Source organism: Prosopis cineraria, unplaced genomic scaffold (assembly GCF_029017545.1).
Source record: "Prosopis cineraria cultivar Desert tree isolate PC_DT_omini unplaced genomic scaffold, ASM2901754v1 PC10, whole genome shotgun sequence".
In the NCBI taxonomy this organism is placed as follows: domain Eukaryota; kingdom Viridiplantae; phylum Streptophyta; class Magnoliopsida; order Fabales; family Fabaceae; genus Prosopis; species Prosopis cineraria.
The window spans coordinates 33,687,731-33,709,730 of NW_026555341.1; the positions used below are offsets into that span (position 1 = coordinate 33,687,731).

At 30.6% G+C, this 22,000-nt stretch overlaps 2 protein-coding genes across 2 annotated transcripts; both read right to left on the reverse strand.

Annotated features, from left to right (window-relative positions):
• Positions 1–4,053: 4,053 nt before the first annotated feature.
• Positions 4,054–8,027, reverse strand: LOC129322651 (uncharacterized). Its single transcript, XM_054968970.1, has 8 exons — positions 7,697–8,027; positions 7,207–7,300; positions 6,985–7,110; positions 6,713–6,871; positions 5,815–5,933; positions 5,510–5,701; positions 4,898–4,988; positions 4,054–4,294 (listed from the first exon to the last, which is right to left on the reverse strand). The coding sequence occupies exons 1-8, from the start codon at positions 7,849–7,851 to the stop codon at positions 4,178–4,180; spliced, it is 1,053 nt and encodes a 350-aa protein (XP_054824945.1). The 5' UTR covers positions 7,852–8,027; the 3' UTR covers positions 4,054–4,177.
• Positions 8,028–11,069: 3,042 nt separating this feature from the next.
• Positions 11,070–15,639, reverse strand: LOC129322650 (uncharacterized). The gene is made up of 6 exons (XM_054968969.1): positions 15,209–15,639; positions 13,809–13,976; positions 13,092–13,344; positions 12,842–13,008; positions 12,518–12,667; positions 11,070–11,684 (listed from the first exon to the last, which is right to left on the reverse strand). The coding sequence occupies exons 1-6, from the start codon at positions 15,251–15,253 to the stop codon at positions 11,331–11,333; spliced, it is 1,137 nt and encodes a 378-aa protein (XP_054824944.1). The 5' UTR covers positions 15,254–15,639; the 3' UTR covers positions 11,070–11,330.
• Positions 15,640–22,000: the final 6,361 nt, after the last annotated feature.

Below are 22,000 nucleotides of genomic sequence, written 5' to 3' on the forward strand. Positions count from 1 at the left end.
GATGATCACGTGAAAATTTGATATATGTTCTAGAGTGTAAAAAAGTAGACTTATTTTATGAGATGCAGTTTAAAATAATTAATTTTTCATAAATATTTAAAAACGCATATATAATTAAAGACTTTCGCAGTTAAATATATAATTAATTAATTGATTAGCACTGATATAATTCTTTTTGATTAAATTTAGCTAAATCAGGTTAAAATATAAACAAAAACGGACAATCACAAATAAAGACATGCCAAAATAAGTCATAATCATTGAGGAATATAAAATCTTGAAATTGAATTTAAATACTGGGATTTTTTCTGTTTACAAATATTGTTATAATTAAAATTAAAATACTTTTAAAAATAAGTGATTAAATGTGCATTTTAGATATGAGTGTTTTAATCAAAATATAAATTGCAAAAAAGGACCATAATTCTGAAATTCAATTTCAATATTTTGAGATTCTAAATGATTATTACTAATTTTCACAGATATTTAATTGTGATTTTTTCTAAATAAAATTCCCTGAACAAAAGGGCAGCCTTCAATTGGCGTTCTTCAATAAACGAAGCCCCGGGGAGTAGACGTTTCGTTATCATTCTTGACCAAGACAAGACATAACCAGTTAATGATTTACTTTCACCAAAAAAAGTTAATGATTTGCAAATTATGTATGTATATGTATGTTAACGTGATTACATTCCTTTAATTTTATATAAAATTTTATTTTAATATTTTAAATTTATGAAGTGTCTATACAGTTTTTTAATCTTAACATCATTAATTTTATTACAAAAATTTTTTAAATAAAATTTTAAATATAAACAAAACATTCTTAAAAGTTAACATATTAAATTTAATTTTTAAAAATGATAATAATTGGTAGAAAAAATAATAATTTGAAACTACAGGTGTTAAAGTTAAATGATTAAAAAAATATTTTATGAAATTAAGAAATGAAATTGAAACACTGTATAAAATTATAGAATCAAAAGTATATTTTACCCTACATGGAAGCATCAAGATCTTTGTAAAATCCTCTCTCTAATCCTATTTATAATGTGGATGTGAAGAGAGGGAGAAAAAATTTTGTCTTTTTTTTTTTTGGATAAGCATTTTGGTTCCATTTATAAGTCATGCCATAATTTTTCATTTTACCCTCCATTAAATGTTAATAAGAAAAAAGTATATTACTCCTACATCCCAAATTACAAGATAATTTGAGACAAGATTACTCATACTAATAAAGCTCAATAGTAACACTTTATAAATTTATTTTTTCATAACAAAAACATAAATTTTTCAAGGTGACCTTGGTTTAGTATAAATTTAAATCTACATATTTAATCATTATACTAGAATGATTTCAATTCTCTCTTCATCTAAAGGATAATATTAAAAAACATCATTAACAAAACTTTATTCTTGTCAAATTGTTTTACATTTTGGAACAATGAAATACTTTTAAAGTTATCTTATAATTTGAGATTAATGAAATGTTAAAAAATGTTTATTTAATAGGAATAAAATTAAAAATTTATAAAAATTTTTGACAAAATTCATGAGTTTTTTAAATTTTTTTATTTAAGTGAAACATATTCGAAGTGATTTAAAAATAAGATTATAAAAATATTAATAAAACATTAATAAAAATTTAAAAGTGTTGGATACAATATTTGAGAAATTTGAAAACCAAGATTTTCAACCTCCAAATGACTCCAGTCCAGAAGAATATTTTATTTATAATTATTTAAGTATTAATTAAATTATAGGCAAGGGCGCAAACCCCTCAAGGAGTTGTTGAATGGGGAAACCTACCTCCACATTTAGTTGAGAGAACCTATTATTAATATTCAACACCAACCATTCCTAAGATGAATTGGTACCACTATTTGAGTGGCACTATTTGATTCCCACTGTGTCTTCATTGTCACAAACTTTGTGCTCCAAAATTGGGGAATGGATACTCTAAAGTTGAGAATATGTGAATTTTATAAAATTTATTTTTTTAAGAAAGGGAGAAGAGAGGAAATTTTATGTTTTATAAAAAAAAATAAAATGGAGAAAATATTTTTAAAAAAAATTACCAGAAGTTAGGAATCTCAACCTTAGAGAATTGCTTTGGTAAAATTATATATATCCAATTTTACCAATACACATTGGTTCAATTAGTAATGACATGGCTCATTCAATATTACTAAGTCCTGTTATTAATATGCGAAACTCATTATTGAATAATCTATTATTTATAATTATCTCTAACAAGTACCTTTAAAAATTTAATACTTATTCTAAAGCTTGGAATCTCGATGACTCATAATCTCATTTGTAAATATATATATATATATATATATCCAGGCCCCATCAATTTAATGCTTAACTATCTTGTGGAGATTTTGTTCGACTCTCATGAGATTTCGTTAACATAAATATAATTAGCAAGTGATTGGATGTTTAAATTCTAATCTTGGTGCATATAACAATTTAGTTGGGAGAAGTTTATGTATTATTTTCAATATTTGAGAAAAAATATTCGTTAATGTTGGCAAAACCTATTCCTTATACTTAATATATATATATATATATATATATAATCAGCATCATTTCACAGCAGGTTGATGAAATTTTTTTAATTTATTTTTTTAGAAGCCAAGAGATAGGTCGTAGTCTTTTAAAGACTAAATTCATATAACCATGTGAAAGTGTAACTTGCCCTTTAAATTTCAGGACCAATTTAGGAAGCCTTGGCCCTTGCTAATCTGTGTTGATTTTGGTGATAGTACTAGTATAATACATGCTTTATTATCACACGCTTTAGGCCTAAGCACCCCGCCTGAGCCATTCATATACTGGGCAGGAGTCAAATTATTGAATAGCCCAAACATGTAAATTTTTTTTATTTTTGTAAATAATGTTTATTTCATGATATTATTTTTGGTTGAGAACTATCCTGAATTATATTATTTTTATGACCTTTTTAGACATTTCTTATTATTATAATCTTTTAATCTCTTTCAAAATTTAAAATTTGCTTTTAACTAAAAATTATATAAAAATAATTAATAGTTGTTGATTAGATGTAATTTTTAAAAAAGATTACTTGTGATTTTAATATTAGTTTTATAAAGAATATATGTTAAATGATAATAATAGTATTTTTTTAAAAAATAATTTGTTTATATATTTTTCAAAAAAGTAGTTGTAAAAATTTTTTCAAGGCAAAACCTAGCATAAATACTTGGGCACCTAGCAGGAGTAATCTTGAAGTCGACCCTATCCATGTGCAGCTCCATGATTAATGCAACACTATACCTTGGGATGAATTGGGCCAGCAGGCTTTTTTTTCGGCCCATTCAGCTTATCCAGTATCGACCGGGCTTATGGTTATTCACAACCCAATACCATTGAGTAACTGTCCAAAGGATCTAATCTTCGAAATCCCCCATTTTTCACGCTTCAAACACAGCCCCTTTTGTTTACATATAAAACCCAAATTGGGTTTTAGCAATAAGCACATTAGGCCTTCATGGCAAGATGGAAAAAGATGAAAGCAGTAGTATATCTTTCTTCTTTTTTTCCTTTTTACTTGAAAATATACAAATATCAGGTCAAACTATTCAACAATACCCTAAGAGCTATTTAATGAAAATAATGGACGAGACAATCATCAAATTTCTAATAAGTTGACTCTAAAAATTACATCATCATGTCAGATTATTCTATTCCAAAATTTAAATTTTCAGCAAGAAATTGTTTGGGTTTAACAATATTTCTTATTGATATTTCTAACTGACACCAAGTTATTTCAGATCGATCGTACACCATCAAGGCATGTTGTTCATGTGAGTATTAACTAATTTAGCTTTGCCAAAAAAGACCAGAATTTCGGGCTCCCAAGAGTTTAAGCTTGTCGTAGGCATTATTATTCATTAATGAACATCATTGTGCCCTAAATGGTTAAGAAAACTGTAGTAAAAACAAGATAATTAAAGGTGTGAAACAGAATAAAACTGTGTGGGTGTGAAACACCTAAGGTGTAGTTATCAAGGATTTGCTATCATGTTATCTAAGACTTTCTGTTGTAGATAGAACAAAAAACCTGGATAGTTCTGATACTGAATATTTTATTTTAATTACATAATTAATAGTGCCTTTGTTACATAATATATTTGACTATTATCTATAATCATCCTGAAGTTATAGGTAAAACATTACTGTAAGCTTGAATTTGCTGAATTTCTAACGGCACTCCAGGTGCGGGTTCAAGAACCTTCGAGTTTGGCAACTCTTTTGATAAGAGCTCCTGCATAATAATATTTAATCATTTCCAAAAACATGTTAAAAGGAAGAAGGTACATTTTGAAAGCAATAACTACATCTAATTGACAAAGCTAAAAGCTGTTTTCATTAGTGGAAGATACAAGAACAACCACAAGCCAACCAATGAATTGAGAGATAGTTGCATCCTTGTTAATTAGTATTCTTAGCTCTATGCTAACTGCTAGGAACACCAGAATTTGGAAAGGAATTGAAGGGAAAACTGTAGACAAGTAATCAAATTTGACATTTTAATCAAATGGAAAAAGACAACTTTTGGAAAACTAAAATAAATTAGGACAAGAATTTGAAGGTGTATTACAGTGGACCATTTTTTTTATTTTTTATTTTTGGGCCAATGAATTCTAGTGAACTTTCTTAAATGGCCTAGTCACAAACTTATGCAACTTCTTATTCCCAGAGCAGAAGTACCTTCCCCTATCATTTTGAAAGCAAACAATGTTTTAACAAGTTACAGCCATGTTAATTTCTAGCATATCCCAAATCATAACATGAAGCCAGTTTTACAAAACTCTTATATTTTGCAAAAACAAAACAAATGGTAAAGTGTTGGCAAAATAGCTCAAACCTTAAATGATTCCATTGATCCTTCTGACCGAACTAAGCTTGAAAGGAGCCCTTTGCTATCTAGGTCTCCATTTTTCATTGGCACAATGAACCTATAACACAAAGAAAAAAGGTTACTCTCTCTCTCTCTCACATGCATACATACGCAGAGGCACACTTAGAAGAGAGAACTAAGAAATAAAGCTACGCTCCTGATAAGAAATTAATGGATGATCAGAATCGCCTATTTCAGCTAAAGTTCAAGTCTATGTGTACTTTAAGTATTTCAGGCAAAAAAAGACCTAAAAATTTATATTCAAGCAAATATTCTCATTTCAATGTTATTGTTTAATGGAAGGTAAAGAAACAATCCTAATGAATGATTTAGTATTATTATTACATGAATTAAAAAGACCAATAGTTGGGTCGACCAGAAGAGACTTGACACCCCATCAACAAGGTCTTAAAAGTTTTCATTATTTTGAACGTGAAAATCCACGTTGTGAGAGCTCCTCCTATTTGGGTTTTGATGTAAGTCAAATCCAGATTGATAGTACTGAATATACAAAATTACTCATTTGCACTTAAAAGAGAAGTTGGATGATCATCTTTAAAAAGAAAAAAGAGAAATTACTTAGCTTGCAGCAACTTTGCTAGTTTCACAGCATCTTCCTGTCCTGAAACCAAAGTGAATTTAGGCAAAAGTTGCTTTATGACTGGTGTGATCACAATATCTGCTCGTTCCTTCTCAATGAAACTCTGATTGTACACACAGTGGGGTTCATAGTAAAGAGTCAATTGACCTTGCGGGGATTCAACAATATACCTGCAACAAATGGAGTACCCAATCACTTTACTGAGTACAATTCAAGTGAACATATAAAGAAATTAGATCTACACATAAATTTAGAAGAGCAAAGAAGTTCTGAAAAACTTCACCCGTTCTCAGGCTGTTGCCAAGGAGGTCCAAGAACTGGTCCAGCAGTAGCCTTAACTCTGATCCTAGAACCATTACTTGCTTCAATATCAGAGGTCTGTCCAGGTTCTAAATACGTTACCTGCAAATAAACTAGGTGCAAATGTAAGTGGTAAAGAAGGATTTTGCAAACAACTCCAGTATACGATTAGTTAAGAGATAGATGAAAGCATGCTAAAAATAAAAAGGTAAATAACAATAGGCAGCATTTAGGTCGGAAGTTCAGTGAACAAAAAACCCAGATGAAAGGTTGGGGGAATGAAGAAAAAACTATATAATCAGAGGAAAAAAGAACCCAGAAACATGTGCAGCGATGCACAGATAGAAAGCAAATGGGAGAAACTTATCCATGAAGTGCTGTTGTTCAGAAATAATAAATTGGTAACAGAAAGAAGAGGACAGAATTAAGCCCAGAAAAAATGTCATGTTAAGATTCACATAAGAGAATCAAATCAATAATATCTAGGTTCAGATGTGATGGGGCACCAAGCCTCCCTTTAACAACTTTTCCGCATAGATGAAAAAGAAAAGGCTTTGCAGGGTAGGGAAGTAAAGAAAAACTATGGTTCCTTAATAATCTAGATATTCATTGAGTCTCAATGATAGAACTTAAAAAAATGTTAATCCCACAAAAATGAGTGCGTTCAAGGAGTCCAGATGACTGACATTCAACACTAGCTCATTGAAGAGCATTCTCTCTGGCCACAGAAATATTGAACATAAAATCCTACAATAAATAACATGGTTAACAACTTAACATAGCTGGTAAAACAAGCTATAAGTCCAATTCCAAGAACATATGCACTTGTGCTTTCAACACCACAAGAAATAAAATATTTCAGGAATATATAGTACACTTACATTGTTGAAAAGAGGATTCAGTAATTCCTTGGCATTCGGAGTTGCTATAACACTAAGGTTTGGAGATTTTTCAGAGAGGGGTTTTAAGGTCTTCAAATGGCAGTGATCATCAAGGCTTTGTGTGATGAGTAAATAATTGATTTCAGGAAGATCACTAAGCTGCACTATAGTAGTGAATCAGTTAGAGCAAGCTCAGCCATTAACAAGAGGACAGAAGCTAAAGAAAGAGGTCGTTAGTAAGTAGTAACCCTTTAGCATTTAACAAAACATACCTGGAATTTCTTGAGAACCTTCTTAGCAGCATCATATAGCCAGGGAATTCCAAAATCCAAGTTGCCCACCAAAATTGGATCAACCAAGATGTTTACACCACCTACATTCCACACCCAACTGTTTCCCTAAAAAGGTACTTCACCATGTCAAATAAAACCAAAAGAAGTTAAATTCATGATAAATTTAGAGCAAGAACAAGAAGGCAAGAACCAGTAACCGACCTCTAAGTATGTCAACTTGAAGACATCAGTAGCAGAGAAACTCGATCCAATTGCATTTTCTTCAGATACGACAGCAGAAACAATCCTATCCCACCTGGTAACGAGCTACCTAGTTATAACTTTCAAAGGTGCATAACCATGTTATATTAAAGCCTAGGTTAGTTTATAGGTGATTGATGATAGTAACAGCCATAACCAAAATCTCAGCATGGACTGCTAGATTCATCTAGTTTTTAACCTCAAGTATTAGCAAATATACGGCCATAACCAAAATCTCAGTACGAACAGAAAGACTTTCTTAGCTTTCATCCCCAATAAACTTTAAAAGAACTACTTATTAGTTCTTTCTACGTCTCAAATTATAAAATCAGTAATGAGCAGAAAGGATCATTTCCTCGTTTTCGAGAAGTTTGAATTAGCCAAACAATTCAAGAAATCAAATTACTAGCAGACTCTAACTAGAGGGAATCAGAAAGAAGCACAGGCAAACCTGGAAGTCGATTTGTTTAAAGGCTTCGAATTTGTGCAAACCGAATTGCGAAGACTTGAGGCCAAAGAGGTAGATGGGGAAAAGGTGGTCGATGGTCTTGAGGTGTGAAATGGTCGGCTCAAACGAAGCGAATTGCAGTGTATAGTGGAGGCCATAGCTGCTTCCAAGAGCCTTGGGAACAATTGAGCTCCACCCACAGCAAAGTTGGCTTTGATTCAATGATTTATATCTGACTATGCATGAGCCACTTGTCTGACGCTGACCCGCTATTTTCTCGAGCTGTGAATGTTGTGTTGGCTCAGACTGACCTGAGGTCTCGTCGCTTTGAGGCTCCTCTGCAGGGCCATGTCAAAGACTTTGAGGCTTAAGGTGAAATAAACAGGAGGCTTTATATATATTTTTTCTGTTTAAAAATATAAAATATTTTTAATTAAATTTTATTTTTTAATAAAATAATTATTTATTTTTAAATTAATCTTATCTTTTATATTTATCTTTATTAAACACCCTATAATAAATATAAAATGTTATCAATAGAAGCACTTTTGAAAAAAATAATGATTATATCTCAAAAAATTAAAAATGCTTTACATTTTTTAACATTCAACTCCTCAAAAAATACCTTACATTTTTTAATGGAGAGAATAATAAAATATTGATCATTATATTACTTTTTCTAGCTTTTTGAGATGCAAAATCAAATAACAAAGTTTTGTAATTGAATAATTATAACATTTCGCTCTCGATAGATAATAAGGCTAGTTCATATAATTGATCTTGTAACATATTTGATTTTAAATAAGATTTGAGCAGCTTTAATTTTAAAAAACTTCTTTTTACAGTAGCAACTGTTACAAGTATTATTAATAATATTCTATAAGTAATACATACATCTAAAAAAGTATCTAATCTTTTGACATAGTTTAATATTTCAACTGGTGTGTTAATTTTTTCTATTAATATCTCGCTCAAAAATTTTAATAAATCAAAACCATCAATATCATAATTGTCATTAAAACTTAAGAACTTTTCAATATTAATACAAAATTTTTTCATTTCAGCATCATCCAAAGTTTTAAATTTTTTAGATTCAAATAAAAAACTAAAAATAATTTTATATTTTAAAAATTATTCAAATCGACTCTCAATGAAAAAATTAATTGATCTAAAATGTATAAAAAAATATTCAATATGAAAAGAATCTTTAGTTGAATGTATGATCTCATCACTAATATTTTCATTAAAATGCTTTTTTCTTATGATTTATACAATTTTCACAAAAATTAAGATTTATGTTCATTTTAATGGCCATATTTTTTGTAAATTCCAAAGCAGATGCAAAACCATTTTCTCTATAATTCTTTAAATAAGTAGTAAAGTCTTTTAAATGATTTAAAGCAACATCTATATGCATATCTTTAAACAAAAGAATCTTACAAAATATAGAGAAAAGAATAAAAAATAAGTAATGATTAAATTAAGGCTAACCTAATAATTAAATATGATTTTGGGAACGTGGAAATGCTTTCATTCTTTAATGGGGAGAAGAGTTGGGACTTTATTTTTTCATTTAACATTTACTACAAAATTGTACAACTACATATTCCTTCATACTAAGGAATCCTTTTTTTTTTTTGGCATCCTAGGCAATTGTCTTAGTTGCCTTGAGGCTCCCAGGCCTGCTCGTCTGGATTAATGTTCCCAACTGATTGTGTGTTTCCTCTTTGATGATTGAAGCAACATGGGCGTGTTGTGACTTCAATTTTATCTTCTAAATTTATAATTTTTTAAAAAAATATTTTTATTAATTAGTACACATATTAAAGAGAGTTTATAATTTATAATTTATAATATACTCATTCCTTCTATTACTATTATAAAGCACCTTCTCTAATTTTTTTTACACTCCCTCCGTTCAAAAATGTAAAGTATTTTTTAAAAGTTAGATGTTTAAAAATGTAATACATTTTTAAATTTTTTAAATGTAATCATTACCTTTTTTCAAAAGTGCCCCTACTGATAATGACTTTATATTTATTATAGAGTATTTAACAGAGATAATATAAAAAGATAGAGTTAGTTTGAAAGTAAGTAACTAATATTAGAGGATAAAATTTGATTAAAAATATTTTATATTTTTAAACAGATGAAGTAGTTTTTAATGCAAGGCATATGAAGGATATGAAAGAAGGTTTGCATTTACAATCACTTTAATTAATTTTTTAATCTTTATAATTTCTTAGCTTAAAATTTGAAATCACTCAATTTCTATAATTTCTTTAATTTCTCAATGCAATAAATTAAAGTGGTTGAATTATAATGAGTTAAAACTTAAAAATTAAATAAATAATAAATAATTAAAAGAAAATTTATAATTGCATGCTATACAACTTATATTTTTCTCATCTTTAATTTTCTAATTGAGTCCATTTATTGAATTAAGTTAAGAGACAAAGCAAAATAGTATACCCGATTGCCAATCATGTGAGATTGATTTGAAAAGAAATATGTTGCCTCTACCAACATGTTTTCCTTAAGAATAATCATTTAACTTGTATTATAAATTAGCATTGTTCATTGAGTGACTCTGCTTGCATTCCAATACAATTTTTTCAAAAAAAAAAAGAAAAAATAACAATAAAATCTTTTAAATTACATAAATAATTATTTCGTCAGTTAAAATATTATAATTCCACTGAAACCCCTAAGAACTTCTCTTTTATTAATGAATTTATGTAAATGACCTAATTGCTTTTATTAAAAATAAAATGATCACAAGTTTTATTTAAATAATTATAAATTTTCTTTCTATATTCACAATAATGTAACAACAAATTATAACTTTACATGTCAAAATCCTAATATTGCTATAAGTGTTAAAAATAATAAATAATAATCACAAATTTTGTTTAAATAATTATAATTTTTGTTTTTATATTCACAACAATACAACAATAAATTATATAATTTACATGTCAAATACTTGATATTGTTTCAAGCGTTGAAAATAACAAGTAATGATCAAAAATTTTATTTAAATAATTACAATTTTCTTTCTTATATTTACGACAATACAACAACAAATCACAAATTCACATGTCAAATTTTTGATATTATGATATTTCGAGAGACCAAATTGTCATTTATATAATTCACAATTGAAGCAAAAACAAGAGAGGGAGGGGGAAGTTGGAAGAGTGGTACTCTAATTATCAACTAATTCACAACAAACAGACTTGTTTTTCTCGAAACAAGTAACACCAGCCAACTTGTTTTTTTCCCTCAAAAAAGGCAACACTAACACGAGTTGACTTTGAAAGTTGATTTCCATTAACCTAATGTTTTTTGGAAGTAAAATAAAACAAATGGTTGGTAATTCTCGAAGGGTAAAGTATTATGCTTTAATATTGCGGGCAGCCTAAGAGAAAGTATATCTATTGCAAGTAAATTATGCTTCAAGGAATATAACCAGAAATGTGTTGGGATTTGCACAACTTTTTCATGGAACTCAATCCTATCAAAATTTTTAACCTACCAAACTTGAGAGAAAACTTAAGGAAGAAACATCAAATTCTTGATGAGCCAGGACCAGTTTTAGGCAAGGCAGACACAGGTATAATTTATATAACTTCCTCTACCTTGCTATCTTAAAAGAAAGGTGTCTCTCCCATCTTTTTGGACTATAAGGTATGGAATCGACAATTTTGCTACCTTGGGGCAATGGTAACTCAATTTCTGAAGGGATCTTCTCATGCCAAACAAAATTGTTCTCACGTACAAATTTTTGGAGCACCTCAGAAGCATTGTGAATTTCCTTCTCAAATACAGATTTCCATTTTGTATCACCCCATACGTTCTTTTTGACCTTGCTCAATTCAGACTGAAGAACTCCGATGGCAGCCCCCATATGATCGGAAGCCTTCAGACTTTCTGCATGGTATCGCTGACCTCTCAACGCATGTAGGGATTTGCAGCAATGAATAAATTCCTGCATATGAGAAAGCCCACCAGTGAGAAAATGAAGAAAAGATGAATTTTTTTTTTCTTTTTTGGGGGGGTTTGGAATTTCATGGTCTAAACAAAAATGAAAGCATTGGGCGTCAGAATTTCCTGTCCATAGGTGTTTCCCAGCAGGAGTGAGGATTGGGAGGGAATTGAATGGCATTCTATGTTAAAGGCCGTTGGCTAGTTGCCTCTCCTTAATTAAAATTCACGAAAATGGTAAAATAAATGTTATGTATGTATGTATGTATGTATGTATGATTTATATCTTCATCTCTACAATAATCCCAACACTTTCTCGAAACATTCTATGAAAAAGAGTATTTCAGTTGGTTGTTAGTGAAAACCTAGCAAGTATCAACAGATTACACCTTCACACTCATTCCAGTGCAATCCTCTTTATTCTCAGTCTCACCTCTCCCATGAACACAACTTAGTCTCCAGGGGGAGGGATTAAAATGAATAAATGAAGGGAAAAAAGAACACATGAAAATAATTATGTAATTTCTCAACCACAATCTTGTTTTAATATTTAAATTTAATGGATGGAAGAAGAAATTGTATATCAAAGAAAAATATGAGTATAGTAGTGTGAAAGACGAGGGCATATAGGATGCACTCTGGAAGAAATAAATATATGATTCTATCTGCTCTTACCAATCGAGCAAATTCCTTAGCATAAGGACTAAAACTGCTAGTTCAGATTTAGCTTAACTGGAATATATACCGTGAATTAGATTCAGATTTCAGACAGTACAAAGATTTGCACTAATATGGAAAGACAGGTAAATTCTAATAGGGAAAATATGAAAAAAATACCATTAAGTTTGGTGCAATGTCTCTTCCCTTTCTTAGAGAAGTCTCTAAAACCCCACTTGCTTCGTCAAGAAACTGTGTAACACCGTGATGCAGCTTCGCTAAAAGACTTGAAGAATTACCGTTCTCTTCAGCCTTCCTTGTTGCTACTGCCTATATTAGATATTTATAACATTATCAACCACTAGAAGTAAAAATTTCCCATCTTCTTCAGATGGGAAAATTAATTTGAAACAATTTAGAAATAATATGACTAACCGAGTTTCAAGATATGACCAAGCAATTTATGATATAGAACTAACAAAAAGTAGCACCAGTAACACCAACCTGTGCTTCAGCCAAACAAATGAGGCTCATGACAGTGGAGACAGAAGGATGAGTTTCTGGTGGCGCTCCTGGTGCCCACACAGCCATTAAGCTGGGAAGAACATTAAGTGCCAGGTGATGATAAATACCAGCAGCTTCTCTAAAAGTGGTGGCAGATTGGACCAAATCTATAACAAAACAAACACCTTATAAATAAGTGTAATCAATGAAACAAGTAAATCATCATGGAGAAGGGAATCTTAATGCATACCTGTTGATAAAACTTCTAAAGCCCTCTCCCTTAGGATTGCACCATAAAGAAAAAGGATCATGCCAAGCTCGAACAGCAAATGGTCAATCTGGAAAAACTTCGTACTCCTAAAGAGGTAAGATGGGCTTAGAGCACTACTCCAGCGTATCTTAAGAGAGGCATCCAATTGATGCATTTGCCTATTTGTGATTTCTTCATTATGTAAACATAGATTTTCCAACAATGGGAGATACTGTGTTATTCTGTGAAGATCCTGATACAGGCCAAAATAAAATGAATAAATGGCATTCATACAGAATGGGAAGAATTCATCAATAGAATTCATCAATATTCCTAGAAATTAAAAAATGTGGCAAACAATAGTCATTTCAATTTTGTCAAAAGACTCAACAGTTTTGGTCAGAGAAGTGATTTCATACTGTGCCATTGCCAGAAAGATACGCAAAAACAAAAGTTCCAACTCCGTGAGGTCATTCCTGAAGTCATTGTCCATAAAAGATTATATTTAAAAGCATTGGCACCACCAAAAAAATTTCAAGAAGATTACAGTACTAATTTGCTTACATTCACCTCAAAAGTTCATGTGAAATTTCATTTTAAGAGTGTAATTTGCAGACATTACCACTTAAAAATAAATTGAAATCAAGGATCCAAGATTATTGTCATTTTCATAGTGTGCTAAGTAGAAGGTTCCTTACAAAAAGAACATGAAGTTACCTGTTCATGACAAGATACCAACCCTCCAGACATTTCTCTTGCTATAGCTTTTGTAATGGAACTGCTCTCATTGATAGACTCTTCAATTGCTCTGCGCCTTGAGCTTAACTCCTTGAGTTGTTCAAGTGTAGCAGAATCATGTGCAACATATACATCCTCAAACACAATCTGTCAACATGAAAATCTGTAATGAGTGCCACTGTGCCAGAAATTATCAAGAAGATACTGATTATATTATTGATAAAGGTTATGTATACTGATAGGTAAACAATAAATCAGTTCCATAGTGACAAAATATATAGACTAAAGAACTACTGCAAGCAAACACTACAAATCTTCAATATCAAAGCATTAAGAAAACAGTACCATATATTTGTACCTTCAGTAATAGGTCAGTCCTGTCCTCAGCCATAGTTGTTTAGGTAAACATAAGTCAAAACGTGACAAAAGAGAGTATAATTAACTTTTAAAAATACAAGTTGCCAATTATTCTTTAAAATTGGGAGTTTAGTCTATGCTGCTTTTAAGGGAGAGTCATTAATCTGGACCGCAGCTCCCTAGAGGATTATAATATAAAAATAAACAATTACTGCTAATCCTTAAACAGCCATTCCCTTTGAATGTGTCATTATAATGAATAGTTCAGATACAAATTCCATATACTTCTCAAAATATTGCTGTTTTGAGGAATAAAAAGTTTGGTGTAATGGAGAACACAGGTTGCGCCCTTGATCTTTTGAAGGCTTTCTTGCTGCAAGGTTTATAGATAGGTTTATAAGGAAAAGGCAATGTGGAACTTTCTCGATATCAAGGTGCATTTAGTTAACAAGGATTTTTTTTTTTTTTTTGGGGAATCTTTCTAGTAGGTTTGATTTGAAGTCCTCTTAATTTACTGTGCTCCTCTGTTTTGTGATTTTCATCTGAGGATATCTTGTCCCCCTATTTTGACATTCTTTTCTTGCCTTCTATTCTTTCTTCCACAGAAAAAACTAAATACAGACAAAATTTTGGGTTTTGAGATCCAAAAGAAAAAAGAAAGGAAATTATAAGCAAGCAGAAACTCAATCTGCCAGTACAGATGCACTTTATGGGACCAAGCTTAGCCTCATACTTCTTTTTCCTTGTTCTTAAAGGCTATATAGAGACGCTAATTCCAGTGAAAGGCACTGGCAAGTAAGGACTGAAGTTATCAAATTTGAGTGTGAATTGTTTACGTCTTACTTTATCAGTTGTATACCATCAAGCATCAACCGAACTAACGCGATGGTGCCTAGAAAAGACTACGCTTTTTCCTTTCGGTAAAAGAGAAGAAGGACAAAGCTTACAATATGCACGTGAAAATTTAGATACAAACAAATAAACAAAAAAATCCAAATAAACCCCATAACGGAAAGTAGTACCTTCTTAGTCTTCAGCTTAGAAGGCTGTTCAAAATGCAGCATCATCTTTGACACGATCAGTTCCTCACACCAACAATATCCAATTGATTAAACAAAGGACAAGTGAAAGCAATCCCAACGCAGTTCGCTCTCACCAGTGTTAAGAAAACCCAAATTCGTTAAAGCTCTCAAATTTCTCAATTCACAGCTCGCTCCATAAATATTTTCAGAGTCCAAATTCTTTTGAATTCGAAACTCTAGTCCGAGTCGTACTGAAATATCTTCAGGCGGATAGATCGCATAAATATAGCAGAAGAGTGTGTAAAAATCATCGGCATATGAGACCTTTCCTCACATATCCGTGTATAATGCGAATTGTGGCTTTGGGGTTCCCAATCGCTATCATTATCATTATTTTCTGAGATAAATAATCCTTAAGCAATTTACATAACCCTTCTTTTTCGTTGAGTTTCCTTAGCCAACAAGGTTACAAGAAGGAGTGGGAAGGGCTACCCGTGTGGGGCCACCCTCGTTTTGGGTTTTGGACTGGTTTCATTCCTTGACACTTGATTTGATATGCGTTTTATTATAATTATTTAAATTTAATTAGAATTAAAAATTGAAAAAAAATTAACTTCTACTTCATTTATTAAAAAATATAAAATATTTTTAAGGGGTTGAATATTTTTAAATTTTTTAAATATAATTATTATTTTTTTTAAATATTTTTATTGATAAATAACTTTATATTTATCGTTGAGTGTTTAATAGAGATAAATATAAAAAAATAATATTAATTTAAAAGTAGTAATTAATTTATTAGGATTGAGATTTAATTAAAAATATCTTACATTTTTAAACGGAGGGTAACTATTATCCTTAAATTAATATTGATCCCCCAAGATGATAACCAAATTCCCATGGGTTTGAGAACCAAAAATGCTTATCTTTTTTCTTCTCAGCTTCAATAAAAATGATTATCCAGCATGTCTAGTATGCATTTGAACAATTTGAATCTTATATTATTTTTAGTAAGTTTAAAATTTTTAATTTTAAAATAAATTAAATACAAAAATAAATGTTAAAAATTTAGTTAAAATTAAAAAGTTGAAATTTAAATCATACAAATGAAATTTAGATAACTTTTAACTGTCAAATTTAGAGAATTCAAACACTATCACAAAGATAAACACAATGTCCTAATTCTTCCCCTCTCCCCACAAATATCCTAATACTTAAAATAAATAAAGAATGTGTATATCATTAATAAGGCCAACTACTCTATGACTTTGACTTAGATCCATAAAAAATAAAGAATATTTCATAAAAATTGTGGTTTTGACCCTAAAATTATGATTTCAATATTATGAAGAATTAATTTTAAAGTTAATTTTTAGTCCTCCCATGAGAATACGCTAATAAGTGGGAGGCATGTATCCTTTCCTCTTGGGGTGGGGTGATTAATTTTTAATTGAAATATTAAATAAGGGACGAGTTATCCAAATCATTAGAAACTTACATTCAGCACCGTCTTTAGTGTCCTTTCGGGCTAATCATCATTTTTTGGTAATTAAATTAGATTTTTTAATAAAAAAATTGAACTACTAATCAAAAGAGAGTATACAAACTAATAATTAATGGTAAATGATGCCCTCCAGAGTAAAGTTTTGAGGTGATTGCAACCTCCTTTTTTTTTTCTAAATATATTGTGCGTGTATATATTTTACTACAAGAGATATTGTTATATTTTTTATTATTTTTTATAAGAAAAAATACAAATTTCAATAAGCATTTTTTACATTCTTTTTAAATTATTATTTCATAAATGATAGTATCATTAAATTAAAGAAAACAAGTAAATATTAATTGCAAAAGTATTTTAGTTCAGACTTTTTGATTTTTGACAAAGTTATTAGAATTAATTAATTCCTTAAACTGTATAAATTAATTATTTTTCTCTTATATTTAAAAATGGAGGAAGTATATCAATAATTAATACTCCATGTGGTCTTTAATATAAGATAAAGTTAACAAACTTTATACTTATTAAAAAATATTCACTCATCTCAATTTGTAAGATATTTTTACACATACTAATAAAATTTATTAAATAAATTTTATAATCTTATTTTTTTAAGATAAAAAAATAAAATTTCAAAACTGCCCTCCAATTAATACTTCATTTATAAAAGAATATTAAATAGAGAGAATATAATTGAAAGAGTAATATCAAAAAGGATAGGACTTGTGTACCAAGCGTTATATATTTAATAAAATTAAATCATAGCAAAAGGGTCTTAATATGTTGATAAAACTAATAACAAAATTGATTATAGAATAAATAATCTAGAATTATATGTCTCGATTTAATTAAAATAAAACATTAAGCATATAAAAATTAAATATATAAGTTTTCTCTTATTAAAAAAATATTATTAATAAAATTTTATTATTATTAAAATATCTTATATTTTGAATTGTTAAATATTTTTAAAGTGTCTTGTAAATTATAACAAAAGGAGTATTAGTTATAATTTTTCAGTTTTACATATAATTAATGACTACAATAAATTGTCATTTTGAAATTCAAATGACAATAAATATATGAAAGGGTAAAAGTGAAAGAAAGCGTTAATTATTCTACTTCATCTTATATTTAAAACAAAAAAAAAAATTTCAAACTTCATCATGTATTAAGGATTGGAGTAATAAATACTAGTAGTTATCCATAGTTAATAAATTGTTCTAAAATTGTCAGTGGCTGTCCAAACAAATATGCATCAGGAATCACGCAACAGAGTGTTCATGATTCATTACGGAGAAACAACTTTTTATATTTAATATTAAACTAAATTTTACTCTTTCGTGTACGGGACATTAAAGAACTAAAAGTAAATTAATATTTTCTCTATCTTAATTTAATTATAAAATATTTTTGACAAAATTACACGTATAAAAGAAATTTGTTAAATACAATACAATATAATCTTAGTTTTTCTTTAAATTTTTAAAAATATTTTTCATTAATAAGAGAGATGAGGAAAATATATTTAAGAAGTAACATAATGAAAGTAGTATTGAGATAAACATTGTTAATGAAATTTTATTTTTTTAAAAACATCTTATATTTGAGAACCCAAATCACCTTAAAAATATTTTGTAAAATGAGACGGGGAATATTGAGTATTACAAATATAAATGGAGAAACTTGTTAAAGCTAAACTTATTATTAATGACAATGATAAAAACATGTTATTCGCGTCAAAAATAAAATAAAATAGAAAGAACTTTTTAGACTAAAAGAGAGAGAAGCTTAAAAAAGGAAGTATCCTATAGAATGATGTTACACACACAGCACACACATAAGTTAAAAAAGAACTATAATTTTTTTTTTTGAACGAAAACAGACCAATTTTATTAATATCAGCAAAAATCAATTACACACACTAATCAGGAAAGCAAAAAGGAAGCAGTAAATCTAACATACAAACTAAAAGAAAAAACAAAACGAATACACAATAAAAAAAAAAACAAAAACAACAACAAACAAAAACATCACAAAACAGAAACAAATGTTAACCAATACCCTTTTTCTTCACAGCATCAGTGTTTCTGCTACAAAGATCCTTCTGCAGAACCAAATTCAAGGAGGATGGTGGCTTACAAAGCCATCCTTGCAGTACCATACCTCCCATAACGAGCTGCCATATGATTAGCAGCATCATTGCCTTTACGCGAGACAAAAGACAAAGACCAACTTGCATCAGATCTACTCATAGCAAAACACTTTTACAACAGATCATGACATGCCCACTCACAACCAGCAGCATCAAGATTCTTGACCCTCCTATATAATTCTTGACAATCAGTCTCAATGATAACATTTCCATCACTAAAAATATCCTTCATCTCAAGAGCCTCACCAATGCCAAACACTCAGTCATAAAGCTGACTCAGCTTGCACCAACAGCCCCACAACAACAACAACACAACAACAACAAGACCTTTATCCTACTAGGTGGGGTCGGCTACATGGATTGCAAGACGCCATTGTACTCTATCATTTATCAAGCTTTTTAGAATATTATTAATTAAGAGATCGCGTTCAACAACTTCCAAGAGTATTCTCTTAGGCTTTCCTCTACCTCTCTTAATCAGACTCAAAATTACCATCTTCTTACTTACGGTGCCCCTCCCTTGGTCTTCTTTATACTGCCCAACCATCTCAACCGATTTTCCTACTATTTTTTCCTCAATAGGTGCCACCCCTCACTTTTTTGCATACGTGCTCATTTCAAATTTTTTTCTTTGCGTGTATCGCGCATATCCATCGTAGCATTCTCATCTCTGCTACTCTAACTTTATGCTCTTGCTATCCCGTTAGAGCCCAGCATTCACTACTATATAACATTGCCGGTCTGATAGAAGTGCGATAAAACTTTCCTTTAAGTTTTATTAGGCACCTTACGGTTGCAAATAAACTCCTTTAGCTTTTCTCCAATTAAAACCACCCAGTACCACAGCCCCACAACTCCCAAAAAATTTCCTTCAGAATCCCTACCCATCTCCTACTATCAATATGAAAGAGCCATCTATATTAATCTTATCATCTAATCACCCCCATCTCAAGTTTCTCTCACACAGATGCCTTTCAGTGACAGCAGCAGGCCCACGCAATTCATCCTTTTACATAAACCACCCCAAAACTCCTCAACTAACCCTAAAGCCTTAATCAGACATAAAATCAGGCTTAATATCAACATCTTCAAAATAAAAGCACACCTAGCTTTCCATATCACCCAACAGATTGCAACAAAAACAGCCAATTCTTCAAACTCATCTCCTCTAAACTTGCAAAACAAAAACTCATCTAACCACCTACCAAAACGACTCATACCAACCAGATCAACCTTCAATGCTAGAGGAGATGCAAACCAACATGTCTAACCCAGGGACAGAAAATAGCACATGTTCAACAGACTCAACATGTGAAGGATAGATAGGACGCAAAGGATCCATGCACACTTTCTCTTGAATAATGCTTCTCCAGTAGCCAACACACCACTTGCAGCCTCTCTACACAAATGAAGAACCTTTGGAGGAAGCTTTATCTTCTATATATTCTTCCATAGCCCTTTTGAAGCTTTATAAGAGCCACCCGAATCTTTTTTCCCCTCCCTAAAAAGCCAAATCCATTGCCATCTTATAACCTCTTCTCACAGAGTAAATGCCATCTTTATTTTTCAAACCACACTTACTTATCTTCAGTACTCACAACAGGGATTCTGATACTAGAAATTAATTCTATATCAGACAAACTCAAGCAATTCTCAACTCTGGAAAAATCCCATTTTTCACATCAGAAATAATCTCTTGCACTTTAATCTCTTCATCTCATTTGTTAAGCTTCTCTTCTCAAGACATCTACTAGGTGCAGATAGAATCCACTGATCCATAAAACTAACACTTGTCCTTGACCCAATCCTCTAACAAACATCCTCCTCAATTAAACTTCTACCCTCTAAGATACTTGACCAACCCTAAGAGGCCTTGGCTACCTTTTTTAGCATGTAAAAATCACACTATAAAAATACGCACCTTTCAAAATGCCACACCACAGATCATCATCATTCTGAAGTAGGCCTCCATGCCATTTTTGCAAGTAGAGCCTTATTGAAGGTCTTAAAGTCTCAAACCCCATACCAACTTCATCTTTAGACATACAAAAAGACTTTTATGCCTTCCAATATCCTTTCCCTCATGTCCTCTCGCCCCCGCCAAGACTTTGAGACTATATTGTCAAGCTTAGAACAACACTTTCTTAGAAAATTTAAAACAAGTCAGAGGAAAATTGGAATCGTATTGAAAACAGATTTAAACCAAATTTCCCCAGCAAATTAAAAGTCTGTTGTTTCCACCCCTGCAACTTTGAAATCATCTTGCTTTAAAACAAATGCAAGAGGACCGACCCCAAACCATTAGCATACTAAGATACATCCTTGGGTTATCTGAAGCATTATCCCCAAAACCGCAAACACATTCCGCTTAACCTCATTCTCAGCATTACCAGAGAAAAAACACAAAGACTCATCAAAATTTATAGCTTGGCCCGAGGCATTGCAATATTCTTCCAGATTTGCTTCAATACCCTACAATTCTTCTTTTTTGCACTCACAAAGAAAGTGCATCATCAATAAAAAAAAACAATGGGGCAACATAAGGCAACTCTGAGCCAACTTGATAACCCTCAACTTACCATTTCCACATTCATCTAAATATCGCTGATAAGACATCATTGCAAAAAATAAACAGATAGGGAGACAGAGGATCTCCCTGTCTGATGTCCCTACCATTTGTACCTTTCCAAATTTCTACCAAAAGCCACTAAATTCAAGTTAACCGAGCTGATACATTCCATAAACCAATTAATCAATGACCTACTCATATTTTACATACTAAACACTGGTTTTTGGCATCAAATTGTGCATATTAAGGTTTAATTATTGATTTTGAGCTATCTTTTCTATATTGACTCTATGAACCCTAATAATACTATTTGATGATTGTTTTGACACTTTTAACATCTTAAATTGAGATTTTGGAATAATTTCTTTTTCTGACCTTTTTAATTTCTTTTTTAGAATTTATTTAGTTTTGTATCTTTTTATTTTCAGATTCTTCAAGGAGCAAATTGGAATCAAAGAGCAAAGACTAAGTCAACTTCATTAGAGAATTCAAGAGCAAGAAAAAGCTTATTGGCATTTAACACTCCAGAACTGAGGGGGTGGAATTGGCACCTATTTTCAGATTTAA

What these genes read in the sequence shown, in the direction of transcription:
- LOC129322650 (XM_054968969.1), bottom strand. Translation starts at nt 15,253, where the DNA reads ATGATGCTGCATTTTGAACAGCCTTCTAAGCTGAAGACTAAGAAG. An exon ending in CTAAGCTGAAGACTAAGAAG is followed by an intron (nt 13,977 to 15,208) that starts GTACTACTTTCC and finishes TCATGTTGACAG; the next exon opens with ATTGTGTTTGAGGATGTATA. An exon ending in ACATTGCACCAAACTTAATG is followed by an intron (nt 11,685 to 12,517) that starts GTATTTTTTTCA and finishes TCTCATATGCAG; the next exon opens with GAATTTATTCATTGCTGCAA.
- LOC129322651 (XM_054968970.1), bottom strand. Translation starts at nt 7,851, where the DNA reads ATGGCCTCCACTATACACTGCAATTCGCTTCGTTTGAGCCGACCATTT. An exon ending in TTAAACAAATCGACTTCCAG is followed by an intron (nt 7,301 to 7,696) that starts GTTTGCCTGTGC and finishes GCTCGTTACCAG; the next exon opens with GTGGGATAGGATTGTTTCTG. An exon ending in TGGCAACAGCCTGAGAACGG is followed by an intron (nt 5,702 to 5,814) that starts GTGAAGTTTTTC and finishes CATTTGTTGCAG; the next exon opens with GTATATTGTTGAATCCCCGC.